The 21,236-nt window shown below is 49.3% G+C and overlaps 1 protein-coding gene across 5 annotated transcripts; it reads right to left on the bottom strand.

Moving 5' to 3' along the window:
- Window positions 1–138: 138 nt before the first annotated feature.
- Window positions 139–19,735, bottom strand: lrp3 (low density lipoprotein receptor-related protein 3). Of its 5 annotated transcripts, none has more exons than XM_023790348.2 (6): window positions 19,701–19,735; window positions 11,822–11,960; window positions 6,759–6,964; window positions 3,936–5,022; window positions 2,947–3,079; window positions 139–1,264 (listed from the first exon to the last, which is right to left on the bottom strand). In XM_023790348.2, the coding sequence occupies exons 1-6, from the start codon at window positions 19,723–19,725 to the stop codon at window positions 407–409; spliced, it is 2,448 nt and encodes an 815-aa protein (XP_023646116.1). In that variant the 5' UTR covers window positions 19,726–19,735; the 3' UTR covers window positions 139–406. The 5 variants fall into 5 exon arrangements, with proteins under 5 accessions (XP_023646116.1, XP_023646114.1, XP_023646115.1 ...); XM_023790346.2 differs by lacking the exon at window positions 19,701–19,735 and adding an exon at window positions 18,963–19,151; XM_023790347.2 differs by lacking the exon at window positions 19,701–19,735 and adding an exon at window positions 18,963–19,151 and having other exon boundaries at window positions 11,822–11,957.
- Window positions 19,736–21,236: the final 1,501 nt, after the last annotated feature.

Raw genomic sequence — 21,236 nt, 5'->3', positions numbered from 1 at the left:
CCACAAGGTGCAAAAGACCATACAGAGTGTGTGTATAGGGGAATGGGAAAAATGACGTGTTCGCAAAACCTTCACAATGCTGCAGGGGGCAGCAGTGAGCAAATGAAGAAGGAGGAATGAAAGCAGGAAACTGTCTCCCCTGATTATACAGCCAACTAACGCGCCGTTTTAATCAATGCATGTTAAACATATGATGTGAGAATGTGACCTCAGACAGACAACCGGAACAGTGTCATTGATGTGATGATCGGGCGGTGACAGAATGAGGAAGGGCGGGGGGGCGGCAGAAGTAAAAACTGGCAAGTGTTTCTGTACGGTCGTGCCGGGGGGGGCGTGGGATGGGGCTCAATGGCTGTATAACCCTCCTAAAAACCTCAGGAGGAGAAGAGAGGAGATCAGCAGTCTCCTAGCAGATGAGGAGAGATTCATCATCTTCATCGCTGCTCAGCCCCCCCCCGTCGGCACAGGTGCTGAGCCCCTCCTGTTTTGGCACCACAGACAGGCACGCACGGCTATCTCCATGCAACCCTGAGGACTCCAGGCTCCGCGATGGGGCGTGGCTGTGTCCCTCCACCTGGCCTGGGGGCGCCGGAGGGTCCGTGACAGAGGCCGGGCCGAGTGGAGAGTACCGTCTCATAGCCACGCCGCGCAGATTGGCCGCCAGCCCCCGCACAAGCTTGCGGGAGGCCCTGCGGTTCAGGGAGCGTCCTGCATTGCCCGGCGTGCTGCCGTGGGAGTTGCCAGATGACGCTCCCTGTCGCCTACCTGATCCCCCCGTGCTCGCCTGTGCAGAACAGGGCATTCTGGGGGCCGGACAGCCATTGTAGGAGCGCCTCTGCTCCAGCTGCGCAGACGAGTTTGTACACAGCTCCTCCTCCTGACTGTCGGAGGCTGACGGGGGTGAGGGAGGGCTGAGCGGTGACAAAGGGGAGTCTGGGGAGCTGGCAGGAGGGTGGCACTCGTCCTCTGTCGCCCCCTGCAGGGCTCGGCTCATGTTGTCTGAAGTGCAGGGGTTAGGTGCCCAGCCTATGCCCGCAGTGATGCCGGTCCTTCCCCCAGAGCCCACTGCTTGGTAGCTGAGTGCACTGCCATTGGTGCCAAGGGAGGGCCGGGCGGCCCCAGGGGCCGTAAGCAGCGGGATGTGGCCCCGCGGACGGGCCCCGCGGTGAAAAAGCCGGCTCCAGAGACGTCCCAGGCGGCGGCGAGACGAGTGCCGGCGGATCTGCCTGCGCATGGCCGTGCGGATGTTCTGCAGCATGGAGGCCTGTAGGGGGCGAGGGTCACATGTCACCGCTGATAACACGCTCAGACCAATCAGATTGCCGTATCACTGCACCACTATCCGATCTCTCCTTCAATAATGAATCGCTGTTTTCATGTTATGTTATGTTATGTCCACTTTTACTGCCATGCCAGCAACTAGGGTTATATATGTGGGGAGAGTATATGGATATTAAAACAGACTGATTTACCCAAAAATCTTCATAAATAAGAAAGAAAAATTGCCAAGTTTAAACAATCAAATGAGATGCTTAAGAACAGTTTTTGACAAAAGATCTAAAAAAAACACTGGCTTGACTTTACTAAAAGCCTCTTTTAAAGAGTCTGCTATTTTCATGTCTACTTCACTTTGCAAAAAAACCAGATTAATCAGCACGGACTCAAAGACGACCCGCCCTTACATTTCCCCAGTCAGCGTCACGAAAAGCCGTCAGCAAGCCGAAGAGTACGGCATGGAGGAGGAGGCCTGTTCCTTTCATGGAGGAGGAGGCCTGTGCCTTTCATGGAGGAGGAGGCCTGTTCCTTTCATGGAGGAGGAGGCCTGTTCCTTTCAACAGCTCGCCGACTCTCATTTCTCACAAGAGAGACGCTCAGGTGAGCAGCTTTGGGAGCTCAGTCGGGCGGACATTAGGAACGCGGCCGGACGGAGGCACTCATGAATCCGCGGAAGGTTAATGCTTCTAAAGAACAACCCCTCCACCATAGACTGTGAACAGGGAAGCACACAGCACCTCAGGATGAGACAGCCACAGTACATTTAACACTCCGGAAGCCTCCCAGTATTCCCGCCTGTGACCCTGAAGGAAGGCTTTCACTGAAATACAGCAGGGAATTAACACAACCAGATATACGACTTGCCTACATCAATAATCAGGCCTGTAAATGCATGGCCCACTGCGTACATCCTTTTCACAAAACTTTATTTATTGTGCCCTGTGCTTCCTCAGTTATGGCCTACTGGCATACAGGTGCTGAGCTGTACTGTGAAGAGACGCCAGTGACAGTGCAGTTCCAGCTCACTTTGGTTTTCCACTGCACAAGGGTCAGTTCAGTAAAGGTGGTGATGGATTTGGAGAGCGACAGTGATGTAAGACCGAAGAGACGCTTATTTACTGTTCACACACAGCGTCCATCATGATTTACTATGCGCTAGTTTCTGTTAATATGTCTGTGACAATCATCGTGTTGTGTTAGCATCAAAGGCTAGCAGAATCAGCAGTCACTTGTGAAAATTCGCATTATGAATCCATTCCGTTCGGTTGGAAAGTTATCCAGAATGCATCAGTACATCACAATGTGCGATGCTACTAATAATGAATTAAATATAGAATATGCCCTATTTTCCTTCAGATAATCCATGTGCGGAACAGCAGTATCTCATTTCGACCAATCAGATGGTGGTGACACAACCAGCTTGGCTTAGTCATGTTTTCGGCTCAGCTATTTATCACTGCCAAGTCAGTGTGAGTATGGCTCGGGTACGGCTTGCAAATTTCGCAATGTAAAACTGTCTCTTCACAGTACGGCTCTGTTTTTGGTGGCAGTAGATAAGCACCACTAGTCTTCAAGTATATTGTGCTTCTGCGCTGGATACATTTAAATATGTATTAACGCCGTCAACGTCCACTGCAGAGCAATACTAGGCAGCCTCAGGAACATTATTACCTGAGAGGGATTGTAGACGGGAAAGTCCTCCACTGGTGGGATGAGACCTTGAGCGATCAGCTGACCATAGGAGGGTGGAGCTTCCCTCCTGACAAACTCCGCCTCCAATCGGGTCATCTGGGTTTCGAACGCCCTGTGTGAACGGAGGAGCACTATGAGAGGGGAATGCTGGCAGATAATGCTGTGGCCGTTTCGATGGAGATCAATACGGATGGACCTGCAAAAACTCTCATATGCTCTTATTACAGCACTACAGAAGATGGGGATGCGACGTTTTCAGAAAGAGCTGAAAAATGGAGACACTCAGAGAGAGGTCTGAAGCGGGGGACGGGTGTGGACACGCCAAACTCCATGACCATCCACCCAGGGCTCACGGGGGCCGGACGCTCACAGCCACCCCTCCCTGCTTCCCGTCCCAACTTCCCAGAGACCAGATCAATATGAGTCAGAACAGATAACAGGCCCCCACAGCTCGGGCCAATTAGCCAGGTCACAGAGTGAGCAGCAAAGTGGCTATATTTATCTCCCTCCCCCACAGTGTGGCGTGTGCCTCCTCAAAACACCGATGGAAGTGCCATTGTTAGGGGGAAAGCATCACCCCCCCCCTCCCCACTCAAAGATGGGTGGGAGGAGAGAGGTGACAGATAGAGAGGGATGCAGAGAAAGCAGGTCCGAATGGTTTAAAGGACGACAGTACAATTCCCATACGCTCCGATAGGATCACTTTAAATACACCCAAAACAAATATAACGTATAATGAGGCTGCTGGGATAAAAATTAAATTAGCGATGCGGACCTGGGTAACAGGACAGCACAGATTACGGGAAAATCAGCGGTTGCCATGGAAACTAGGTACAATCGACCGCTGCGATGGGAGGGGTGAAGGGTCTGCAGATACTGATCAAAGCCGCGCCCCCCCCCCCATGCTCGCCAGCGAGACCCAGCGTCCGCGCCGTGCGCGTGTCTCGGCGGGTGGCGGCCGGACGCACCTGTACTCACGCGTGCGCAGGGAGTACAGCTTGAAGGCGCAGCCGAGCGCGATGACGAGCAGCAGGCCGCACACCAGGCTGCCGATGAGCGCCGCCGTGATCACCTTGCGGGGCACGGCCACCAGGCAGTCCCGCTCGTCGCTGCCGTCCTGGCAGTCCTCCTGCCCGTCGCAGCGCCACGTCTCCAGGATGCACAGGTTGGTGCCGCAGTGGAAGTTGCCTGGCTGGCAGTTGAAGCAGTTCTTCTCGTCTGAGCCATCGGGACACTTCTTCTGGTTGTTGCAGCGCTCAGTGGCGGGGTAGCAGGCCCCGCCGGCGCCCTCGCAGGGGTACTCGCCGGCCTGGCATGCGGGGCAGCCCTCCTCGTCGCGGCCCGACGGGCAGTGCCAGTAGCCGTCGCAACGCTGGTGCTCCGAGAAGCAGCCCTGGTCGGCACCACAGGGCCGTTCGCCGGGGAAGCAGTAGCCCTTCACCTGGTAGGTGGCGTTGAAGCCGTGGCCCGAGCTGTAGGGGGCGGCGTGGTACAGCACGGTCAGCTGACCGCGGCTCGACTCCACGATGGCGGGCCGGCGGTTGTCAGAAGAGGACAGGCTCTGCAGCAGGCGGTCGGCGCGCTCGCCCAGCCCGTCGTAGACGCGCACAGAGTCACCGGCGCCCAGCCGCAGGTCCAGCTGCAGCACGATGCGCTTGGGGTCCTGTGTGTCCACCAGCCAGGCACAGCGCAGCTCGGGGGAGCCCCGCTCGGGCCGGAAGAAGTCGGGCGAGGCGAACGAGCCGTAGAAGTTGCCCAGGCGCCTGCCGCAGGCCGTGTCGGGACAGTGGGCCTCGTCGGTGCCGTCGGCACAGTCGCGGGAGCCGTCGCAGAGCCGCGTCTCGGGCAGGCAGCGCACAGACTGGCCCTGGGGGCACGGCACGGTGCCGGGGGGGCACAGGCTGGGCCGGGCCTCGGTGGGCGGGGGTGCGCAGGCCCGCTCGTCCGAGCCGTCACCACACTCGTCCAGCCCGTTGCACTTCCAGGCCCGGGGGAGGCACTTCCCATTGGCACACAGGAACTCGTCGCCCTGGCAACTGCTCTGTCCTAACTTACCTGCGGAGAGTGAGAGGAGAACTCAGCCACACACACGTACACACGCACATGCACATGCGCACGCACACACATGCACGCGCGTGCACATGCACGCAGACATGCGCACACACACATATGCGCACACACACACATATGCATACACACACGTGTGCACGCACACGCACACACACACACACACACACACACACACACACACACACACGCCCTGATTCAAGCATCACACACACAAAACAGAACTCATTTCGCCAAACTGCTTCTCCACAGTGATAATATTTCAAGGCACTGGATGGGGGTGCGGTGGGAGGCTTTTCCCCTTTCGCTGACAGATCCTGACATGAGAGGGCTGACACTTTCCCCAGCAGAGACCTGGGGCCTCATTTGCCATGTGGAGGCTTAGCCAGCCTCTCTGCTCTGCTGCTCACAGCACTGTCACCTTTCTGTTAGCTCTGCCGATCTCAGGAGCAGGCAGATCAAACCCTAATCCTCGCAGGGCTAAAGCTCCCACCGGCAACTGAACGATTCAGCGTACAAATGCGCTAATTAAGCAGCACTTCGGTAATCTTGAGATACCAGTGAAAAACTGCAACAGAGAAAGTTTTAATTGGGATACTGAATTTAATAAATACTATAGCTACAACCATTATGACCACAGATAGAACTCTGCTGACCTTTGCGTGTTAAATGTGATTTTAAACTGTGCTGAAGGCTTCAGCCAACAGATCAATGAAAGCAAACAGTTTGACCATTATTTATCTGAGAGCTGAATGAGGATTGGCTCTGACACATACATGGGACGGCCATCTGGTTATTGCCCCCCAGGTGCTGACAGCACCTGGCACATGTCCTCTAAGTCGCCACGGGAACAAAAAAAAAAAAAGAAATGATAAAAGAGCTCGCAGTAGGGATCACCTTGGCCGGAGCAGGCGGTCACACATGCCGGCTGCCATGTATATGCCGTAGAAGCAGTTTAATTCAATTTGCTACCAATGACACAGCGGGTATCAGGCCACACTGTGTGTGTGTGTGTGTGTGTGTGTGTGTGTGTGTGTGTGTGGCAGGTGAGGCTGTCAACTTCAATCCCTCCCCTGGTTTTTGTGAGGCGTTTCATTAGCAGCGCCAGAATTTCACCTCCATCCCCCAGACCCCTAACAGGATGAGACGCACATCCCTCTACCACAGACTGGTTTTGGTGGGAATGCTGATCAATCACCAGCGACTGTTTCTCGCGGTAATAAGCGGGAATAACTTCATTTTGGCATAATAATTCTGATTTTATAATCTGAAATGAATTCTGGTATTTTTTTTTTATTTAAACTAATAGCATTTGGTTAGTAAAACCATATATAATGATCATATTGTGCGTTGAATGTGAGTAAAATCTGTCAAAGAATTAAGTCTAACTTCACTAGGGTTACGGGTCCCTTTCCAGCGGTAATGACACCATGTCCTGTATTTATATAACATTTCCAAGATTCTAAATGTGTTTAAAACGTATCTCATCCCTACAGCTGTAATTCTGCTCGACAGCAGGTCCGCAGGGGCCATGATGAAAACGTGGCCTGTCAGTAAATCAGCGTTGTGCTCCAGGACTGGGGGGCAAAGGCGTGGGTGTGCAGAGCGGCCATCATGCCGGGAGCTAAGAGCAGACACTGACAGTCAGGCCGAGCCACGTCCTGCTCTATCAGACATGTAAGGAGAGGCAGGTTCCCCCCAGCAGGGCGGCGACGGCGACTCACCGCGGATGTATGAGAGGCGGAAGCCCTGAGCCTGGCCCGAGCTGTTGGCCTGGGAATGGAAGGAGAGCCAGACGCGGCCACGGGTGGAGATGAAGGGCGGGGGCAGCAGAGCCCCGCACATGCGGTACCCCTCCCTCCACGTGGGGCCCAGCAGCAGCCAGTCGCCCGAGCATTTCCCGGACTCAGCCAGGTCAAAGTTTCGGAAGCTGCGGTGGAGGGTTCAAAGGGTCAGGGAAGAGAGAGGAAGGAAGCGTTAGCAAGCTTGACTGACGAGGGTGGCTCCATTGTAATGCCTGGCTAAGCCCCGCCCACCTCCCTTCCGAGGAAACAATGACGTCACCAGGAAAAAACAGTGCCTTCCGCTCTGAGGGGCGTGGGACAGCAGGCAGGCCAGTCTGCTGCCAGTGGCCCCCGCCCAAAGCACCACTACCCCCACCCCCATAACGCTCCGGCCACCATCCATGGTAAGTCCTGCGGGGGCTGAACCAATCGTATCCATTTCCCATAAGGAAGGTAACTGCTGATCTCAGACTCTCATTACAGGACCCCCCGTGCCCCCCCCCCCCATTAGAGTGTCACATGGTGCAGACTGCATGAACTGCAGAAATGGAGGGGGCACCGCTGTTCATCATTAAGAATGCAGTGATGAACAAACGAAAAAAAAATTGCCTGGAAATAATGTAATGCAAACACATAAAACTGAATTATATCCAGAATTTTTAAAACAAAAGGTTACAACTGAGTTTTTCCAAAAGCAAACAGACAAGAGGACATTTCTGTATGCCCCCCCGCCCTTGTTCAGATGCATGCCTCATGGCAGACTGGAATGCAGGGGCCCCCAGGGACTGGCCCTACTGAGCATTATAGGGAGCTTGGGCAAACAAAAATAAATATTTCATTGTCAGAAACAGCACTAATATAAGTACACCGGGGGGGGGGGGAGGGGGGAGTCCCTGTCAACAGCAAACATCCACGACGGCCCCTACATCCTGTGGGGGGGAGGAGGAGGGTCGTGTTGCCATGGGAGCATCAACAGACAGCGGGGACAGGGTACAGCTGGGGGGGCTGATCATTCAGGCCAAACTTTTCCGTAGAGCGGGCATGTTGATCACCAGCGGCTGCACATTAGCCCCTCCCACCAGCGGAATGTCACACGTCTCGGAGACGGCTGAACCTGGAGCACAATCATAAACTGCGGCGCTGACAGCCTGGCGACAGGAGAAGGCAGCGCACGCCGAGCCCGGAACCATCTTCAAAGGGGTTACGCCGCGCACCTCCGTGTGCCGCGCTGTACCGGTAACAGCCGGAGCGGTGCAGCACATGAAAGCGACCTGCGGGGGGCGTACAGATGGTGAAACCCGGGACACAGCCCCCAGCACGCCGCTCTCCCGATTTATCTCGGCGAGGGACCTGAGGGACGCATCCTAATCAGATCTTCGGGGAAATGCCAGGGGTGGCGGGAGGCCGTGATCTCCACCCCCACCGAGAATAAACAAAAGGGCTGGGTAATCACCCTCTGCTACGAATTTACCAGCATAAATGACACACAAACAGGTAAACTAGGGGGGGACCGAGAGACCGAGACCCCAGTAGCCGCAATCACAGACTCAAATTCCCACGTCCTTAAGCATCACGCCACCTGCTGGCTCGGGGTGGAACCACACAGGCTCCAGCTGAAACAGCCCTGCTTGCCTCAGCTTGGTATCACACAGTGTGCAGCAAAAACAGCAAACTGCAGCAGGAGCTCAAATGTCAGACTAGCCCTAGGTATCCAAACACAGGCGGGGGGCGGGGGGGGGGTTCCCTTTGGCGGTAAACACGATCCTCCAAGGATCCTGCCAGCTGACGCCAAGCCCTGATTTAAATAAACAAGCTTCGGTTTGTCTGCCGCTGCCATTGGTCAGACATGCTGCAGCTAAAGGCAGCTGAGCTGGGGGATGCGAGTGTGGCATGATGCAAGCTTCATTCCGCTAAGAGGCCCCATATGCCGTAGCCATATGCTAATGCCATTAGCTGAATTAAAGGCACTGTGGGACAGGCTCGGCAAGTGACCCGCTAATTCCGATCCGATCTCCATTAAGGGTACAGCGGTGTGGATCATTCAGCAGTGTGAATCACCCCTGTCCTGATTCGCCAGAATATTAATGCCGTTCCCGTTATAGCCGGGGTCCCCAAACACACTCCATTCACAGGAACACGAAGGAAGACGAATTATGATTCAATTAGGCAACTGGCAGATGCAAAGTGAAAGCCCCACGCAGGCCACAGGCCTCAGCTCCTCCAGCTGATCTCCGCAGACGTGCTAGAGAAGGGCTAAGCCTGTCGGGTTAACGTGCAGTAAGAGTATAGCCCCCCCAGTGAATCCTCTGGCTGTGCAGGGTGGGGAGGGGGGGGGGGGGGCTTGACTTGTCAAACTGCCAACAGGATCTGCCAGTTAGGAGTGCCATTTCCACCCCCACCCCCAACTGAATGCCAAGCCACCGCTCACCCCCCCCCCCCCCATGATTCTATTTTTTTCTTGGCCAACACCCCCCTCCCCAAACTATCTAGCTGAGCTGCATGCCTGTCTGTTAAGCTCACACTGCTTAAAAGGTCAGCAATCTGGAAGGGGAGGTGAACGGGGCTCCGCCTCCTCGCGCTTAACGCCCCCCCACCCCACCCCACCCACTATTGATCACCATAAATCCACGGCCTGGGAGTCTAAGCTACTTAGCACAGAGCGGCATCATTTGGGTGCTGTAATACTATAGATATCCCTTAATTGCACCGGAGTAACATATATATCCCATAATTAACACACTGGAGCTCGGCCACTGGACATGATGTCACCATTGGCTACCTCCCTGGCATAACAATGTCCACTTCCTGCATCGATCCTGCTTGCTCTATTTTAATTCCTTCCATAAAGATGCACTAACATTACTGAAATAATATCTTTGAATATTTACATTTATTTCAGCTGGCGCCGGTGGGGGACTGATGAAAGCAATGCTAATTTTTCACATCCCAGTGCGGGTCCAGTGAGCCTGGTGGTCTTCCGCAGCTCAAGATTGCTTAATTAAAGTCATCACATGAATAGTGAGCCTCCACACCTGGTACCTCTAGTGCAAATGGGGTGCTAATTAAAACGCAGCAGTGGACCTGCTGGACAGAGACTCTGAGGACCAGAGCTGACGGGGTCCGGCTGCAGGACGGTCCAATGTTATTTTTGAAGTGGGGGGGGGGCATCATGAGAAAAGAGTCACGGAAGATATGTTTGGATAAGCAAAGGATTAGGTATGACCTGATCATGGAAACCAAGGAAACCAATCAGGAGTGAGCGTCCTCAACCCTCCCCCCCCCCCCCTCCAAACACCTAAGAGCCCAGACAGACACCATTAAAAACATTCACAAGCACACACTGGAGAGAACCGCACCCCCACTCGCATACGGCTTATTATGCAACACAGGAGGGGGGCAAATGAGCTCAGGGGTTCAGCTTTTCTGGTGCGTGAAGCCAGCACAATAAAAAGGGGGGAGTCCTTAGTAATAAGAGCAGCCGAGCTGTCGAGGCGCATTGGGGGATAGCGGCGAAAAGCGTGAAGAGCGGGGCGAGTCGGACATCTGTGGGCAAGTCGTGGGTCTTACGGCTGCACTTTCCCAAGATCTTTGTTGGAGCTTCTAGTTCCTCATCTGCACCACTTACAATGGAGGATGCTCCCACCCAAAACACAGTGCTGAGACTGAATTTCCTGCTGTGCATTCAAGAGGGGAAAAAAAGCACGCAATTTTTTTTTTTAATGAGTAAGCCAATTCAACAATTAAGGAACATCATTAAAACGAATCCTAAACAAATATCTTGCCCAGAATTGAGCTCTCGGCACCCCAATAGGCCAATACCCGAGAACAAAAAAAAAACACATGGATACTGTTAAAAGAAAAATATTATGTCTGCAGGGACACAAAATCCTAAACCCAAATCCAATGCACCTTTTAAAGAGGTCAACGCACAACCCAGTAGCAGAATTCATTAGGGTTTTTCCCTTGAGCAGATAGAAGCACCACAGTCAGCCATAGTCCCCAGAAGCTGAATTTCTCAGATGTAATGTTCAGAGCTTCATTTCCTCAGCAGACTACAAATAGCTGCAGCCCAATTTAATATTCAATTTAAACGTTCAATTACCATAAACATATAACTTCAGACGAATGTTCTGAACGGTGGGTATGTCTTGTGCGCACCAAAAATCATCTCTGCTTTGATTCGAAAACTTGATTCGGAGCTTCAGTGACGGACCCGTAACTGAATAAGGAGGATTTCCGTGGGATCCGGAACTCCCGGCTCGGCTGACAGGATGTTCGCTCCTCTGTTTTCAAGCAGACTCGATTACAGCGAGCTCAGACTGGTCACTGCGGCTGTGGGTGTAACGCTGATACCACAGAACAGACAGCCAACATAGGAGAAAGCAGTGTTGTGAATGACATGCAGCACAAACACACAGACACACATACACACAGACAGACACACAGACACACACACAAAACATACACACACACACAAAACATACACATACACGCAAAACATACACACACACGCAAAACACACACACACACGTTTTCATGAAAGGAGAAGTGAATTTGTCGAGCTCAAATGCTGGAAGCCCACTCTGAAATGTAAAGGGCAGATTGTGTGTGTGTGTAAGTGAGTGTGTGTTTCACATGTATGCATTGCACTGTGGTGAACAAATGCCCCCTCAACGTGATAAAAACCTGTTATTCTGACATTGTGGGGACCATTTTTTCAGTTCCCAGCAGGGGAAACTCAATTTTATAAAAAATCCATGACTGCATTCAGAAAAACTAAAAATGCCAAAAGTCTTGTATTTTGTTGGTTACTTCTAGTTAAGGTCAAGGCTGGGTAGGGGTTAAGGTCGACATTGTTGGGATTAGGGTTTTTCCCACAGAAATTAATGGAAGGTCCCCACAAAGATATGAATACAAGTGTGTGTGTGTGTGTGTGTGTGTGTGTGTGTGTGTGTGTGTGTGTGTGAGAGAGATCGCTGGCAGGTGAGCGGATGGCCCATTACCTGATGGTGATTACGTCTCCCTTGTCCCCCTGGATGTTCCAGCTGCAGTTGACACCTGGGGGGTAGTTGAGTGGCCAGGAGGGGCTGTAGATCACTCCTCTCCTCTCTGTGTGCAGCTCCACCTTCCCACTGCAGGCTGCTGTGTGTGTGTGTGTGTGTGTGTGGGGGGGGGGGGGGGGAGAACAGAGATACAGTCACAAACTTATCCTGTCATTCGAGCACAGGAATTAATTACTACGTCACACAAATAATAATAATATTTTTGGCAAGATATTTTTGAAATAGGTATTATACCTCATGAGGAATGGTCTGGATATTTCAGGGGATTTATGATTTTACCAAAAATATCCACAAGGTTAGAAAAGCAAGTACCTATACACAGTAACACAGCTGAACAAGGACTCAAATACACAGGAAGCCTGTAAAACAAGCTGTACTGTCATGGGGTCGTAATCCCCAGAATCACTGTGTTTTCAAATTTTTCTCATCTTTTTGGTAGTGTGGCAACCGATGTCATGCATGTTAACTGGTGTGCGGTCCAGCCCCAGTAGGACTGTCACCCAATGCATTTGCATGTTTAAGGAATTTCGGGAATTTCCACAATTCTGCATCATCTGAATTCATTCATTTTATAACGTTTTTGCTTCCTGTTCAGCTGGGCTTCAGTCTAGCGGTCCGTGAATCTCGTATCTTCTCCAGCTGAAAACTTTCTCCTCTGATTATGTGCCGCTATAAATCTCAGATCCCTATCTGTTGGCTGCTGTCAGCAGGAGCTATTGCCCATGGGGGGGGGGGGGGGCAGGCTGGCCACAGAGAGAAAGGCCGCCAATATATCATTACGAGGCTGACAAGGGCACAGCGTTCCCTGCAAACAAGCATCTCCATCACCTAAGTGCTGTTATAAAGACACGCTTCAAGTCAGAAAAACTCAATGTTTCAGCCCTGCCTCTCCAAACCCATGTCTGTCCTGAAAAGCTGTTTTGCGTATACCGTGCTATTTTGAAATCTCGGTGACAAAGTTACATTTCCTTTTTAGCAAAATATATGGTCCCCCGACCACGACAGAGAATTTGAACCCCCAAGATTTCAAAATTCTGCAATAGCGTTGCTCTGAAAATACCGTCGAAAACCAGATACTGCGGTATAATATCTAAATGGAATGACGGTATGAAAAATTACATATCATCCAAGCCTAGCTATACCTGCGTCCAATCAGAGACAAATGTCCTCTAGAGCCAAGTAAGAGCCAGGCAGCGGGTTTTCAGTTCATTCTCAACAGAACACAAGAGGCAACAGGTGGTTGCTCAGATGTTAAAGAGCTGGGCTTGTTAGGCAACTATTGTGGGTTCAAACCTAAGGAAAACCTGATGGACGTACCTGAATCAGTCAGAGAATCATTTCAGGGTTAGACGCCTTCCTATTGGCTGTCAGCAGCATGGAACAGCCCATCAAGCAGCTCGGGGACAGGCAAGCCACAAGCCTGTAGGCTAATCAGTAGCCTGTGACCCATTGACTGCAGGTCACCCCAGTGCCCCAGGGCTCTGACCTCCAAAGCATTTGTTCACCCCTTGCATCTGTTGCAGACATGCAGCTCCCATGCCATGAAAGCTCTCCACACACCCTGGGGTGAGACGTCAAAAGCACGGCCAGGGGACGACACACAGCAGCACGGCCCGCAGGGGCAACAGCTCAGCGCCCTGCTGGTGAGGATACAGCCTTCAGCTAAACGGGTGGGGTGGCTGAATGCCCCCCCCCCCCCCCCCCAACTCCAGCTACCGAATGACAAGCATCTGGTTGGGGCCATAACCTCAGACCGATTTCCTCACACCAGAGCGTCTGAAGAGGGCAGGCAGCAGGTAGAGGGATGCAGCAAGTCAGCGTTACACACTCAGACACCACCCATCATTAAACTGGTACAGGATAGCTAGGCTCTCACTTTACATCTGAAATTTAAATGAAGGTAAAAAATGAAGGTAGGGGCTTTGAAAGAGACAAAAGGCTCATTAAGCAGGGAACTGTGTACTGAAAAATCTATTCCAGATGAAGAATACTCTGGCATAGTGTTTCCCAAACCGGTCCTCGAGGCCCCACAAACAGTCCACATTTTTGCTTCCTCCCAGGGAGGAAGCAAAAACATGGAGCGGCTGTGGGTCCCCGAGAACCAGATTGGGAAGCACTGCTTTAGAACACAAAATACTCCAATATTACACAATGTGCCAGTAACAACAATGAGCCTTGGAGTAACAAAGTTAATTTTATGGCTCTGAAGCACACCGAAGCACTGGCAAATTATATGGAAGAATCGCTAAGAGCCGGCGGCAATATTTATGTTTCAAGATAGAAAGCATTTTACATCTCCTTTCAGTTTTCATGTTCATACTCCTATAAGAGTAAAATAGCAAGTGGACCAAAAGAAAAAGTTACATTACACCATGTGTCGTCTGGTGCCTTCCTGACACCGGTGATGGTGTCATGGACTCATGTACAGACAGAACAAAGGAGCGAGCTAAAGCTAGTGCAGGCTAATGTGCCGTCAAATGACTAAAATGTCACTGACTGTATAAGACCGGCTAGCAAGTCTGACTGCCCTTACATTGAGCGCAGAAGCTCCTCTTACTAATAACTGTTGGTTTTACAGCTGCACCTTTACTGTCAATAAGTCATGCATTAGTGCAAATCTAGGCTAATTAATGCTACATTAATTGTTTCATTTTGCCTGTTTTACTTGGCACTTTAAAGAAAGGGGACGGCTGACAACTTCACGATGATGGACAGAAATTTTGTACCGTGTTAGATTCCGCTGCTACACCCTTAAAGCAATGAACCAGACCTGAGACACTTTGGGAGGAAGGAGTTTATTTCCAGATGATGTTCTCTGGTGCCATAGACACTGTTACAAACCTCCTTCTTAACCTTCTCCCAACTTGTGTGATACGGAGTCTAATATTACAGGAGGCCACACAAGCTAGGATTTCCATGTTACAAAGTAATAGAACAAGCAGCAATATAAGAAAATAACCCCAAAATCCCACAACAGTCAAGATCTCTGCTAAGACTTTCCTGAGCTTTTATTTAATGAGTTTGTTGATTCCAGTAGAGAGAATCTCCTTACCTACCCCAGCTTGCTCTCTCTGACACTCAAGTATGTGAGAGTAAGCCTGGCAGTGAAGGGCAGCCACCTGCAGTGACATCTATGGAGCTGAGGGTCAAGGGTCACCCATAGACGTGACTATTCCACCAAGGTCAGGCTCGAACCAGCGACTTTCTGATCACAGGCTCAGAGGCTTAGCCCGCTGAGCCAGACAATTCTGAGGCAACATCTCATGCGCCATTGCTCTAGCAACATTACTTGATATGCAAAAAATCAAACCTCCCCAGCATGAAGTCACAACCCACACCACCCAGAAGAGGCATCTATGTTCTCCACTGGTTTCAAAAACCGCTGCAGCTGGACATGCTCCGAAGACGGATGGTGCTCTTTGCTTCCGTCTTCATAACAACAGGCTTTAACGACCTGGCCTTTAACAGTCCATAGACACACAATTCAAGTGTTTTATCACTTCGGTAGGGCAGCAGTAGAAGAAAACAAGGACTTGTGCCCTGTTCAGAAGAGGGTCTTCTGTAGTACCATCGGAGCAGGTTAACTAACCTACAATGCAGCATGCTCAATTTGAACTTTTTTATACCAATGACCTCATTCTATTATGCATGTGCACAATAATAAAGATGACTGACATTTTTGGGGGTAAAAATGTCTTGGCCACCAATACTGCACAAAACAAAAGCTGAAGCGCTCACACTATGAACTGCATCCTGCCCCCCACCACCCACACCGCACACCACCATCACATCAAGGTGAGAGATCTCATCAGACCTGAAGGATAGCAGGGTCAGCTCTCTGGTGCACTTCTATCTAACGATTTTTCAGCCTGTTAACAGACGTCTAATCGCGAGTGCAGAAATAGACACGCGGGATGTCGACCTCAATGACCAAGGGAGGAACAGAGGCAGAAACATGGGAAGCGAGGGGGAAAGGCCCCGAATGCAGCTCGGCCAGCTAGCAGCCACCGGAGGCACCTGGACATGCACTGGTGGCATTTGAGAGCTAGAAGATGAGAAGCAGCATGAGCTGTGCAGTTAAAGACGTGCATCTTTGATGTACTACTACTGACTAAGACATATAACCAGAACAGCTCTAGTAAAACTATGTCTCTTTGGACACAGAGGTCGTGGCATTCACCTGCTCAGTAGTAATACCAATAAGATAGAGAGTAACTTCTGAAATGCAATCAGCTCGTATACGACACCATGGGGCACTGTTGGCACAGCAACCAGCGTGTTCTTTCCCTGCAGTATTGACAGTATGCTTTAGCTGTACCTCATTACTCTTCTGGTCCTTCAAGGACTTTCCAGAAGAAGGGAACAGCAATGGTAACAAGGAAAAAATGGAAGAAGTGCGAATTTCAGCGGGTGTCCACACAGCAACTGGGAATTCTCCCTTCTACATGCCTGGGTGTCCGCCTGCTTCCTCTGCTCCTTACAGTCACACCATTCCACTGGCTTACATATGGCCGTTATATATAGAACATATAGAGGGCACTGGTTCATTTTTACTGGTCACTGGAGACAAAGCACCAGGTATTTGCCAGTTTTTGCCGCTTCATTGACTTCATTGGGTGTGGGACCTCAGTCATCCTATATATAACTCACAAATCCCAGTTATGTCCGCGTTTAAATGCTTGTGCCACCATCTGTTTCACTCTCCCATAACAGCGGATTTTGAAAAACAACAGATGAGTGTTCTTTCTGATCTAAATTGATGTGAAATGTGTTGAGTGTGTTAGAAACACACACATGTTTTGCAGAGTATCGAATATATTTTTTCCAGTAACACTTTACAATAAGACTGCCCTTATAAAGGGTTTATAAATGGTTTATAATCAGGTTATTAGGTTGTTACATTTTGTAAATCATTAGTAGATAATTATAAACACGCTATAACATAGTTCTCTTTTTATTAATGAATTCCTCAATTTATAAGATGCAAAAGGGGGCCTTATTGTAAAGTGATACATTTTCCCCCCTAGTTGTTCTTAATGTTATGAATCTTCGCTGAAACAATCTTCTTTATTTACTGAGCGTCAGTAATTTTCAAGAAAACAAACGCTCGTTTCACAGCTTGGTCGTGGTTTAAGAACGTGTACTGATGCACTGCTACAATAAGCTCAATTACCTGGGGACATTTAACAACAGCAAATAAATCCATATATCACTTCCAGAACCCATTTGTTTATATTTTAAAAACCTCATCTTCCATCTAAATACTAACAGCATGTCGAAAGTGGAAAAGCCGGAGCATCGTAAAGTCCTTTCAATCACTGAAAAAATAAAGAAATAACTCAAAGCAAGAAGCATAGATACCCTAATAATAATTTCATTGCGCTATTTTCTTTCACGGTGCAATTATTACTCAGTACTCAATGGGGGGTACAGTTATTTTAGTGACTTCTAAGTGAACTCAAAGTCCACGGTTTGACCGTGAATTTCTACATTAGCAACCCGGAAACTTCACATTCGTCCTTAAGTAAGGGAAGAGGCGCTCACATTAATTGATTTAAGCCTTTTTGTCAATGTTGAGTATATCTTGGATTTGAAACACTGAAAAAACATTCACAGTGTACCCTGAAAGGGACGAAGGTCCCCTCTTTATGGGATGGGACACACGCCACGGGGGAGCGTCTAACCAGCTCGGGTCCCCCTAGATTATCCTGATGTACTCAAACCTATATGCGTACGGTCTTCACTCCTATTCCTGCTGATATTAATTTAGGCCTAACACTGAGTGTGTTTTAATGCCATTCTAGGATTTTAAAATATCGGTGTCAAATGGTGTTGCCTTACAGAATTCACACTGCCAATATTTGCTTAACAACTTGCCTAAACAATACCCGTTAAACTGAAACTGCCAAATACATATCCAGTCACCTTCTGCGGATGCAGAAAACAACAACAACAAGTACCGAAGCCAAGTGTCAGGCGGTAAGCAGGCGCAATGTCGCCGGGCGGCGGCGGGTGGGACGCAGCAGCATTACGGAGAGTGACGGGACCCCGCGAGCCCCGGGCGCCGCAGACAAAGCAGCGCAAAGCAAATCGCATCCCGGGACGAAGACACGGTCACGCCGTCAGCTCTGATTCCCATCTGCAGTCCACACGCTAAAATCATTTAAACTGCCGCCCATAAAAATACTCAGCAAAACAGGGAAGCCACGCATTAAATTGCAGCGCACCCAAATTCTTTATTATTGCACACAATTAGGTAAACTTGAGAAAGATAAGGGGTGTTTTGTTTAATAATTATAATAAAACTTAAAATTCTGCAATCGATTTGCATGTTGAAACTCAATTAACCCCAACATTATCCAGTACATTACATTACCGCCTCTGTAACCCGCAGCTGTTATGCAGGTGAATCTGCAACAAGCAGCATTACATTACGTTTATGGAAAACAAATGCAACAATGCCTGGTCGTATTGACTTTTCCACCTATCAAAAGGCAAAATTTAACGTTAAGGAACGCTTAATTAGCTTCTTCTTAAAAGAAAAATGCAGCAAGAAAATGACTGAACGGCTTCCTTCCTTTAGCAGAGACGCCTTGGATCCTATATGCAAACGGGGAAAAAGCAGCACACCCTTAAACACCTACCGACACAAACCACGGTGAATCGGACACACATCCATTTCACCAAAAGCAGCCCCGGCGTCCCCTTCCATTCCATCGTTCAAAAAAGCCTAGGCGATTCTTTTTGCCATCGCGGAAAACGCTCCATCGACATGCACCGCAATCATCCCGAGTGCCCTGCGGAGCACACAGGCTCCGATTCACCCTGAGCTTCTGTCCTGCTCACAAGCAGCACCGAGGCGGAGAAAGGGGGATCTGAGCTGTACGGAGGCGTGCAGCGCCCGCAGCCCATGCCGGCGGCTTGATGCGCGACGGAGAAGGATGCACGCCACTGCCGTCCAGTCCAACTGGTGACTAATGTTTTCCTCCGTGGTCTGTGCTTGAAGCCTCTTTAAATTAATGCATATATCTGTATGATCCCCAGTGACGTGGGATTCGGGAGAGAGAAGGAAAACACACACCTCCAATCTCAACAATGCTGTTTGATCTTCCGCTTTTGTTTCGCACAGCTTTGAAATGCATGTTTATTTCAGTTGGGGGGGGGTTCTTTTGGGGCGACGCTGCAGTGGGTCCCTATTCCCGTCAGCTAACATCGCATCTGGCTCCACAAATGGAACAAATGTTTAATTTAATTCCGATTCTCTGGGACAGCACAGACAGGAAAGCCGAAACTGATGGATTCGTTTACCGTTTATTTCAGACAACCAAAGGAGAACTTGGGAAAAGATAAATAAGAGGTGGCAGGAAAAACACACTGCCTGCACGAATCCTAATTTTCTTTACAACTTCCCGTGTCATAACAGCGTAAGCAATTGAAACTACAATAAGTAATACACTGAGCCAGCACACGATCCGGGAAACTCTGGGACACTATTTCATTAATAATGCGCGCTTACAAAAAACATATTACGACTGTCGCTGTATTTTCGATATTAATAAGACAGTCCTTTCAGATGAACAACTGAACATTGGTGAGAAATACTGCCCCCGACGGATGGAGGGCGGCATAAGAAATGTACGAAAGAGTCGAAGCTACTTTGAAAATGGATTTTCAGAATGAGATTTACTCTGATACTGAAGTTTTTCTGCGAAACTTCTACTTCACTTAAAATCGTATAAGTCTTTAAGCGGAAGTATTGGCTGTTCGTGAAACGAACTGTGAATATCGCAATGCGCAAAAGCACAAGAGTCCTGATTACCGTAGGCATCTCCAACGCTACGCATTAGTCCTTGCTCCAGTACTTATGACGTAACTCCACAACAGCGTACGTGTGCCCTGACTACTGATTATTGAGTGGCTGGCGTTTTGCTGTTACATGCAACGCAAACTAGTTCTGAATAAACCCACAATGGTAAGACATATTATTTAACCCCAAAACGGAAACACAAGACCCGAGGAAATTTAATTTATTTCCATATGAATAGACAAAATGCATGATATACACCGATATAAACAGTATTTTGTAATAAAAAGATAAACAAACAAATACATGTGCCTAAATGATCACAATGCTTGTTTTGTCGGACTGACAATTTAATATTCATGTGAAGAGATGGTCTTGCTACAGAAATTTACAATTACTATACAAGAACAGATGGGGTATGTGTCAGTATTTCCACCACCGCAGACCACATGGAGAAGCAAAAAGATAACATTTTCAAAAGTGGAAATACCTGTAAAATTTCGTAAGTGAATACCTGATAACCCGGTGTTAATACCGCACATAGTGTGGTGGAGACAGGATGGTTACTGACATGGATGGTGGGCAGGACTGGCTACCGTTCAGTGAGGTCTGCTGGCTTTGCTACACTTCACCGGAAAGATCCAGGGCTTATGGGTACTACTAAACCCTTTACAGACTAAAAAGAAAAACATCAGTATTTGTTCAGTAACCTATGAGGTGTGGATAAGGTTGTATCGAAAGCTTCTGATATCTGATTTTAAATATGAATACTTGAGAAAAACACAGAAGAGAAACACTGCGGTCTGTGATGAAGAACCATCTGCGGTTATAATCCAAAGATCACTTCTGAGTCACCCAGCCGTCTGTACCTTCTGAGCGTGCTCAGAGTAATAATCATCCAGTCATAGCCCTAATCAGGCATCGTGTAATTAGTACAGATAGGGCATTACTAACCCTCATCTACCTCATAGGCCCCCTGACCTCTAGAGCTCGCTGCAGAGTCTCGTTTGACTTTGCAGTGATCGCACCGAGTCTGAGCTCACAAATCGCTGATGAAGTCCTTAGTGGTTACAGAAGCAGCAAGCACAGGACCAAAAGAGGTTAAGGAGGGATGGCCCGTTTTACCCTTCTGCGCCTCTTAGTGTTTAATTATTTCAGGCCAGAAGCACAGAAGGCTCACAACTTTTATCTGCACCTATTTTGCTGGTTCAGGTCCCAGGAGGAGTCGTGCTGTTGTACCCCTGAGAGTCATTTACCATGATTTGCTCCAGTAAAAATATCCAACTGTACAAATCCATAAATTTTTAAGCTACTTTGCATAAAACTGCCAGTGCAGAAACAAAATGTACACACACACACACACACATATATATATATATAATACTGCAAAGTCAGTATTAAATTATCTAGAAGGTGGGCCTATCCAAAATTACATGTGGTGAAAATGTACACGACCGCCAATCTCACGTTCAGCATTAATCTCAATAATCTCTGGCATGCTTAACTGCTATTTCTATTGAAGCCTACAACTTCGTTAAATGATTAGATAAT

This window comes from Paramormyrops kingsleyae, chromosome 11, assembly GCF_048594095.1.
Source record: "Paramormyrops kingsleyae isolate MSU_618 chromosome 11, PKINGS_0.4, whole genome shotgun sequence".
Lineage (NCBI taxonomy): Eukaryota > Metazoa > Chordata > Actinopteri > Osteoglossiformes > Mormyridae > Paramormyrops > Paramormyrops kingsleyae.
This window is presented reverse-complemented; position numbering and strand designations above follow the sequence as displayed.

What these genes read in the sequence shown, in the direction of transcription:
- lrp3 (XM_023790345.2), bottom strand. Translation starts at nt 18,598, where the DNA reads ATGGAATGGAAGGGGACGCCGGGGCTGCTTTTGGTGAAATGGATGTGT. An exon ending in ATTCACCGTGGTTTGTGTCG is followed by an intron (nt 11,961 to 18,525) that starts GTAGGTGTTTAA and finishes ACACACACACAG; the next exon opens with CAGCCTGCAGTGGGAAGGTG. An exon ending in CTGCGCACGCGTGAGTACAG is followed by an intron (nt 3,080 to 3,935) that starts GTGCGTCCGGCC and finishes CCGTTCACACAG; the next exon opens with GGCGTTCGAAACCCAGATGA.